The sequence below is a fragment of the Capricornis sumatraensis genome, chromosome 4, assembly GCF_032405125.1.
Source record: "Capricornis sumatraensis isolate serow.1 chromosome 4, serow.2, whole genome shotgun sequence".
Classification (NCBI taxonomy): Eukaryota; Metazoa; Chordata; class Mammalia; order Artiodactyla; family Bovidae; genus Capricornis; species Capricornis sumatraensis.
In genome coordinates, this window is record NC_091072.1 from 48,972,771 (window position 1) to 48,981,947 (window position 9,177).

Sequence of the window (9,177 nt, forward strand, 5' to 3'; positions counted from 1 at the left end):
CAAAATCCTCTATATCTGTCAATTGGTGTTTTTTAAGGTGATAGAATACACAACCAGAAAATTTGGATGTGGACAAGTACCGGCTAAATACTCATCAACTAATAAGTTAAACTAGTACTTAACCCTCTGCTCATAAAAATATAAAGTGTGATTCTATGAATGAATTTTAAAATTATTTAGTAGTATTCTGATGATTATATACATTAGAAAATCCTTATTTGTACCTGTCTGGAAAGATACATATCTATATTTTCCTTTATTCTGGAAAGGGAATTATAGAATCAGACAGATACAGACAGATAATTTTAAAGTTTTTGTTTCTTTGGCTAAAACGGTATTTTGATAAAGTATAAAGGTACAAGATGCCACTCTATTTCACAGTGATGAGTGTGGGGGGGTACAAAAGACTAACAAGATACAGGAAAATTTTCTTATATTCAAATTCTAATTAATATGATTTAAACAGCTGACACTTATTGAATACTCGCTTACATGTAAGAAACTGTCACAATGTTGTTGTTTTTTTAACTATCATTTAATTTTAACCGTGAAATAGGAACTAGCTTTATTTTGATGAGGAAACAGAACTGTTAAATGTTGAATCTAAGATTTAAGCCCAGATAGGCAGGACTTCTCTGGTGGCTCATACGGTAAAAAAAATCTGCCTGCAAGGCAGGAGTTCAGGGTTTGATCCTTGGGTTGGAAAGATCACTTGTAAAAGGGCATGCAACCCACTTCAGTATTCTTAAATGGAGAATCCCATGGACAGAGGAGCCTGGCAGGCTACAGACGTTGGCAAGAGTCTGACAGGACTGAGCCACGAATACTTTCACTTTTCATACTGGTTCAAGATCCCATTATTTCATGCTGCAGAATTTTAGGAAAGGCTTCCTTTACCTCCATCCCAGTATTTAACTTTAAGGTAGATCAGGTTTCGTCTCTCTTCAACAGAGAATATTCATAATTTTCTCTTCGAATTATTTTAGAGATATATATGATGATCTACTTACAATCACTGGCTTACTGGTCTTATAAATGAGATAAATGCCTTAGGTTCATGTGATCAATACATACGAATTATGTCTTTAGTGCCTAGTTTTTCATTAAAAAACAAAAGACTGAAAGATAAAAATTATACTGTAATTTGTTTCCTTGCACCATCTAGTGGATTTAAATGACAACTGCGGCGGTGGTATAAATGATTATAAGTCAATTACACGTCAAATTTTCAAACATCCGGAGAACAAATGCTAAAACTGTACTTCAGCTCATACCCCAAACATACACATAGTTGTTGTCTGTCTTTTTTAAGAGGGAATTGATCACGCATGGGTGCTGACTTCAGTAGCGAATGTTTAAATTCGTAAACAAAATAACATAAAATAGCATCCTTAGCACCGTTTTACCACTACAGATAATGCAAGTCTAACATACTTTAGCTTCTTCCCACCCATCTTCCTGAACGCCAACACTTGCCAGGCAGCTGCGCGCAGGGACGAGCCCCGCGCGTCTGCGCGCCGCCCGTGCGCAGGCGAGCTGAGGAGCGGAAGTGGGGAGGCGGGGCTGAGCCGGGACCAGCGAGCGGAAGAGACTGCGGCGGCGGAGAGCGGCACCCACACCGTGAGGCGGCGGTGAGTCCCGGCCAGCCCGAGCTGCACGTCCCAGCCCCGGGGAAACGCCAGAAAAAACGGAAGGACCTGGGATTCCCGAGCAGTCGCCGGTGACTGCTGCTCCCCTGCCGTTGCCGCGGCGGAGGCTTCCGCACTCGCCGCTGAAGACGCGGCCCTGACAGGCCTAGAGGCCTAGGTGCGGCCCTCCGAGCCCGACGTGTTGCCGCCGGTGCAGCTGTGAGTAATCCGCGCGCCCTCTCCACGGCCGTTTACAGATTAAAATGGAGGAAATTTCCTTGGCTAACCTGGATACTAACAAGCTGGAGGCCATCGCTCAGGAGATATACGTAGACCTGATAGAGGATTCTTGTTTGGGCTTCTGCTTTGAGGTGCACCGGGCAGTCAAGTGTGGCTACTTCTACCTGGAATTTGCAGAGACTGGTAACGTGAAGGATTTTGGCATCCAGCCAGTTGAAGATAAAGGAGCGTGTCGCCTCCCGCTTTGCTCCCTTCCTGGAGAATCTGGGAATGGGCCTGATCAGCAGCTGCAACGCTCACCTCCAGAGTTCCAGTAGCCGCCACGTGAGAGTCTGAGGGTAACCAGGACAATAACATAGACCAGTCCTGTGGTTTTGAGAAGTTAGGTAGCTAAGTAGAAAAAAAAAAAAAAAGAAAAGAAAAAAAAATCAGACAAAAGTCCCAATTCCCATTGAAGATCCTATCCTTTAAAAACCCGAAGTGAAGAATTTAGGAATTCAGATCCTTGTATAAGTGTATTACGTTGGGTCAGTTTTGAAATCCTAATGAGGAGCTGTACTATGGATCCAGCTCGCCGTGCCGCGGTTGATTTCTAGTGCACAAGAACCCTGCACTGTCCCCAGTGCGCAGGTGAGCAGCTGTGCACCCAGCATATAACGTTCTTTGGTTCCTCAGCCTTTCTGTCTGCCTGGTATCAAGGGCTTTCTGGGTAACTGACAGTTTGGACATAACTGATGGACAGGCCTTTATCGTTGGGCCGCAGTGGGACACCTCTGCTCTCTCAACCTTGGGTTTCTTCAAGACAGATCCAAGTCAGTGATGAGAGCTGGATACTAGGCATTCCAGTCTAGGAAAACTATGAAAAAATTCCTGGCCGAATCTGTAGGAGAAGCTCTGTGGTCTTGACTGCAACGAGAAGAAAAGCTCAAAGTCACCAGTTTCCCAAAGGTCCAGCGTTTAAAAATGACGTCAACAGACTTGGGGACTTGGGCTAGCATCTTGCTGAAGAGGGCCCTCTTTCTTGCACCTCATCTAGTGGCATAGGCTTAGCAGATGGACAACTTTGTTATCCAAGCAGGCTGAGGATTGAGTAATGATCCCTTGGGGAGGTAGCAGGGCCTTCTGCAACTATGCACGATCTTTCAAACTGTAAGATTCTTAACTGGATGTATTATGCTGTGGACAGCAGTTCAGTGGGGCATTTTCCTACTCGAGTCACTAGTTACCTTGCCAGTCTGTGGGTCTAACTTGGTTATTATGCCAGGTGACTACCTGCCTCCCACTTTCAGGACAGAAGTGAACTATGGAAGAGCATCATGGCTAGCCAGGAGGCTGAGCTTTCAAAGTTGAGCCCAGAGGGGACCTTTTCCAACTGTAGTCAGTAATGTGCTGGGAGCCAAGGAGCAATACTGGGTCATCTCTCATCTGACTGTGCAGTATCCTATCGAACACCCCTGTTCCTTGGGTTGGGCAGTCACAGAGTTTTGTTGTGGTGAACATCTAGACAGTCACCACCTGCCTCCCACACGGGGCAGTGTTTTCCACTCAGTCCCCTTTGGACTTTCTTGACAACAAGAGCTGTCCTTTTGTTGCTCGAAGGACAGGACCTTTCAAGGAAAGAACCCCCAGAAATCCCCTGGTTTTAGAGAATGGGGTAGGGGAGGATGGGAACTGTGAGCTGTGTATCAAAACTACTCTCTACTTGACTCCCTGATTGAAGTTTATGCTGTGTAGAGGGGTGGGAGCCCCAAGGTGAGCGGGAACGGTGCTGCTTTATTTGAAATGTTTTCTTACCTCATTCTGTGCTCCAGTAAGGGGCCCAGCCTCATTTTCCTGGCTTGGCCCCACATCCTCCAGTCCCTGCTCCATTGCCTATCTGGTGCAGCTCATCACCCCAGGTGCTGCCTGCCACTCTTCATTCACGCTGACCAGTTTTCGTTTATCTCTTGATTCTCTGGCTTCTGAAGCCTGCCCAGTTTCCCTTTCCTTGGCTTCTTTTAAGTTTGTTTTGTTTTTGTGTTTGTGAGAGAGAGCAGAATCTTTCTCATGGCTCCCTCTATTGGGGTTGGGATGGGAGGAGAAAGTAATTTTTTTGTATATGATAAGCAGTGTCATACCTAAGCATTTCTCCCGTGGGACTGCCTTGCTGGTATGCCTTCCTGCTGTGTCTTACTTTCTGAGAAGTTTTATCTTCCCACCTCCACTTGGATATTGCCTCTAGGACCTAAGCAGAAAAGCAGTAAAGGACTGAGACACAGGAATGGAGTAGGTCCTGATCCATTTTCTTTAACGCTTGCTGTGCATGTATCCTTCCTTATCCCAGGAGGAACTGTTCGGACTGTTCCTTGGACTGATTTGGGTTACACACTCTACAGGGGTAAGGAAAGCATAGTAATAGGGCCTCGAGGCTATTTATTATTGCATTCTCCCTCTAGAGTTGTCCTGCTCAGGGTCAGGGTCTAGCACAGATTGGGCTTCCAGAATTGTAATAACTGTTTAAAAAGTCAGACCTTGGCAAGAACTAAAATAATTTGGGGTTATATGCCCTTGACTTTTTAATAAACATCTAAGGAGATGCAGAAGGAAAGGAGGGTCTAAGTGAGACTCTGGCCTGTCTATAATAATGTCTGGGAACAGGCTAAACTTAAGGTCATGGTCCACTCTTACTTCAGAGAGGGAGCTCAGATTGTGACATTACTGTTTCCTTTCTGGCCTTTTCTCCTGCTTAAAAGGAAGAATTGGAAATAGTTTTGAGTAGTGGTTGGTTCACATTATGTCCCTCTTGGTTTGTGTTTTTGGGTTATTTTGCCCCCCATTATTAGGGCAGTGGCCCCCTGGTTGAGTATGAGGTGGGCTAGGTCTAACAGGTGCCCTGAGGGGATAGACTATTTTCATTTTGAGGGAGAGAATACTCCCTACCATATAGTTGACAGTGGTTAGGAACTCTCCCTTTCCTTACTTACCTTTCCTCTTAACAGCAGAATTCCTGTCCTAATCTCATAAATGTATTGCTCACCCTGTAATTCTATTATGTATCTGAGTGTGTATGTATTGGGGGGGAGGGGAGGGGTTCTTTACAAATTCTGTGGTTTGTGGCTTTTTCTTCCATACATTAGTTCCCACCACCGCATGCCCAGGGGCCATTGCCTGGCATTGTCGCATGCTGGGATCATTGGGGAAGTATAGTGAAACTCATTGTCCTTTGTTTTGAAGAGTCTTATTTTTGCATAAGTAGTCCATCCTATACAGATTGCTAACTAACTGTGTATTCCCCTTGCCCCTATGGCTGCTGGTGTAAATAAACTGCATCTCCTCATTGGTAAATGATGACAATAAACAAGATTTTAAAAATGATTTTATTTGGACTCTATATTCATCTTTTAAGATTGTACATGTTTCTTGGGTTTTCACATGGTGAAATAAATGAACCGCTGTTGACCCTTGACCCTTAGTCATTTTCTCCTGAATAGGAGTTTTATCAGAAGAGAGGAATTCTATTGATTCATCTGGTAGTTCAGATTCAGCTTTCTGCAACAGCCAGTGAGAGAGAGAAACTATACAATCTTCCTTTTACCATAATAAGTAAGAAGGTAGTAAAATATAATCCAGTCCTGTCACTAAATAAGTCCAGTGTGAAGGATAGTTCAATTTAAATTGTACTAGAGGTGTCTTCGGAGAAGGCAATGGCACCCCTGGTGGCCTGCTGTCTATGGGCTCGCACAGAGTCTGACATAACTGAAGCGACTTAGCAGCAGCAGCAGCAGAGGTATCTTAATATATACATATTCTTGCTCTCGAGAGACAAATAATTAATGGCAACAACGAGTCAGCCTTTCTAAAAGTTAATGTTTTTCTAATATTTTTCATTTTACTCCAAGTGTTTTGGTCTGTAATTTTGTTTTTTAGATTAATTCAGAGATTTTTTTAAAATTTATTCCAGTTCATATTCCAAAGTTAGAGCACTTTGCCTAGAAACTGTACAAGTTGCTCCTTAGTATTGATCAAAATCACTTATTTGCTGAATGTTCTGGGTCTTTAAATAGCCCAAGAGAGTAAATAATATTTAGATGAATAAAAAGTTTCGTAGAAATGGGACCAGAGGAAACCTGTTGAAGTAGATATCTCAGGGGACCTTACTGACGTGTGGCATGTATTTAGTCACCTAACACTCATGGAGCTGCCACAAATATTTTTGGATCCTATTTTGTATGTTTAAATTTGAATTAATGTATTTCATGCTAACCTACTTTTCTGAAATGAGGTATTTGCAATATCTCTACTAAATCTACTTGATGGCAGGACGTACAAGATTATTTCTGTTCATGTTTTCTAACTAATGATCTTTATACTTAAAAAAGTACATACCCTTTAACTCCTTAGATACTGCATTTTAACTGTGGCATGTAGCATGAGGTCAGGAACCACATAAATGATGTTGACAGACAATGAAATATGCTCAAGTAGTAAAGGATTCCGGAAGAACTTTCTTTAAATATATTTTAATATTAGTCTTTAATTATGGATAGTGGATTGCTGGTTCTCAGAGATAATGTCAGACTTTGAAAGTTTTAATCTGTTGTGGAGGGCACAAGCATTCTGATTCTTTACACATTTTCCAAAGAAAATATTTGTTATAGGTAATGCACTGGTTCAGAAGGATAAACCTGTAGATTTCTTGGTTTTGAAAATTTTGATCCTTGCTACTTGAGCCTAATTGAACATATGTGAGCTTGAACCTAATTGAACATATGGGAGCTGAAAAGGAAATAGTCACTTCAGAAATGAGAAAATGTATTCAGCAGCAGTGACTTGCCCACAGTTCAAAGACAAAAATCCAGAAACAAAAACAATGCTAGTGCAAGGCCAGTGCACTTTGTTGACGCAAGATAATTTATTAACTGAAAGGACTAGTTTTTTTAAAAGATAAATTACTTTTAAAGTAGAATGAAAATGTGATGCTAATGAAAACTTTAAGACAATAAATGAAAACATTAAAAAAGTGGAAAATACATTTAACAAAAATGACTCAAGGAATTTTTTATTTTTAATAAAAGTAGTAATTTACATCTAGAACTTAAAAAAAAAAAAATCCTGTTTCTACCCAAATACACATACAAATACTAGGCTCACAAGAGTTTTACAGACAGTATAGCAAGAAACAAAAATCATTATAAAATCAGTAATAGGAAGATGTTAGCAAACCAATTCCAAACTTGATCAAGCCATGTTAATCCCAGGAAAGATTTTGATTCAGAAAATCATCACCATTAGAGAAAAATCTGTGTGAAATTTCAATACAGAATAATAGTTTGCAAAATTCAGTGCCAACTATTGGCTTTAAAAATACTAGTAGTATAGAAACAAGGGCTAAAGAACTTACATACACTGATAATTTATGTATCAGAATCTACAATTGCTTTACTTAATGGTCAAATACTTGGAAGCTTTCTCTTTAAAAGCAGGAATGGAAGAAACAAAACTCTCATTCTCAGATGATATCTAAGTAGGTAGTTGTATAGACTCTACGAACATACCACTGGAAGTGAAGATAGGATGCAGTAAAATTGCTAGTTTATAAGGACCCAAAATCAACAATAAAAAATTGTAAATGTTGCATTTATAATGTAATGCAACAAAAGTATACACAGCCCTGTGTAGTACTAATATAACAAGAAGTGTAAGGTTTTATGGAAAAAAAAAAACATTTTCATCTGGAATGTTAAATAAATGAAGAATCATAAGAAAGGACACCAAAATAAATGGAGAATGATGGGATGTTTGTGGGTAGGAAGGTCAGTATCATCACTCCAATTATATGAGTTGGAAGTAATCTTGATTAAAATCCAAATAGATGTTTTCATGGAACTTAAGTTAATTTTAAGATTTATGTAAAATCAAGGCATAAGAATAGACAAGAACTTTTTGACAAATGGATGTTATACATGGTGAGATTGCCGTGCAGAAACAAACAATAGGAGAGAGTTCAGAATTAGATGGAAAAACAAACACATTTGTGTCATCCTGATGTGTGACTAAATTGGTATTGTAGTCAGTAGATTATGAACTGTCACATTGTTCTGGAATAGATTAGCCATAAATATTAAACTGTACTCTAGACACAAAAATTAATTCCCATGAGGATTTAAGACATTGTGAAAAAGTAAAACATCAAATCTTTGGAGGGAAATAAAGAAACAGAAAGATATGTTCATAATTGTAGGTAAGGAAAAATAAGTAAATAAATGTACCAAACAAAAGATGGACATGTTGGATCACAATAAAACTATGCATGCACTATCATACTGGAAACTAACACACAATGACAAAATACCATAACATGCTAGTAGGAGTTTTACCATTCTTAGAACTAATAAAAGATTATTAACAAAATAATTATATAATTGACAAATGGACAAAATAAAAGAACAGCTCATTTGTAGAATAAGAAATCCAAATGGCAAAAAAAAAGATGTGAAAAGTTCATTTAGTTTCAGAGAAATAAAAACTAATAGCAAATTAAATACCAATTTATACCACTCAGTTTAAAAAAGTGTGATGATATCAACTCTGACAGGTATATGGAGCAGTTAAAAGTCGTGTGCTTTGCAGACTATTAAATGATAAAAAAAATTTTGGAAAGCAATTTGGGAATATCTAGTGCAGTTGATCTGAATAACCAATGCCCCAATATTTCCACCTTTTGCAGCATTGTTTACTATAAAAAAATTGAAAGTGATATAAATACCCATTTTTAAAAGAAGTCAAATGCAAAAGTGAAAATAACAGGATTGCACAAATAAAATAGTAAAACATTTGTTCTTATAATTTGATACATTTTATTTGAAGCTTAACTATGCAAAATGATGCTATATTATGTTTAGGGATATGTACCTCTGTAATAAAATTTATACCAAAAATGTGAACTAGACTTCCAGTTCTATGTGTATCATGGTCTGGATATTGGAGAAAGACTTCTTGGTGCAAAAATAATATGGATGCTGATTAAGTTGCCACAAAGATATTATCAACTGTCTTGTTATCCTCCCAAAAATGTAAAGGAAATATTCAGCTCTCTGTTCCTATTACACACATGTCTGCATGCACACACACACACACACACAACCAAAGACACAAGCGAAAACAGAAAATGGGACTGCACTGGAGTGCATACAGAAACCAGGAACTTCCACATGGGAATAGAAGCTTATACTTTATCATCACAAATTGAGACCATTCATTACGCCCTCCCCTTAAATACAAGATACCTGAAATAATCTTTACATCCTTAGTGAAAGAATGAACAGAGTAA

General features: G+C 39.3%; 1 protein-coding gene across 1 annotated transcript; it reads left to right on the top strand.

Annotated features, from left to right (window-relative positions):
- The first annotated feature begins 1,601 nt into the window (after nucleotides 1-1,601).
- ATXN7L3B (ataxin 7 like 3B) lies at nucleotides 1,602-4,950 on the top strand. The gene has a single exon (XM_068970603.1). It carries the CDS (start codon nucleotides 1,892-1,894, stop codon nucleotides 2,183-2,185), a length of 294 nt encoding a protein of 97 aa, XP_068826704.1. The 5' UTR covers nucleotides 1,602-1,891; the 3' UTR covers nucleotides 2,186-4,950.
- Nucleotides 4,951-9,177: the final 4,227 nt, after the last annotated feature.

Excerpts from the sequence above, each read along its gene's own strand:
- ATXN7L3B (XM_068970603.1), top strand. The coding sequence starts at position 1,892 with ATGGAGGAAATTTCCTTGGCTAACCTGGATACTAACAAGCTGGAGGCC.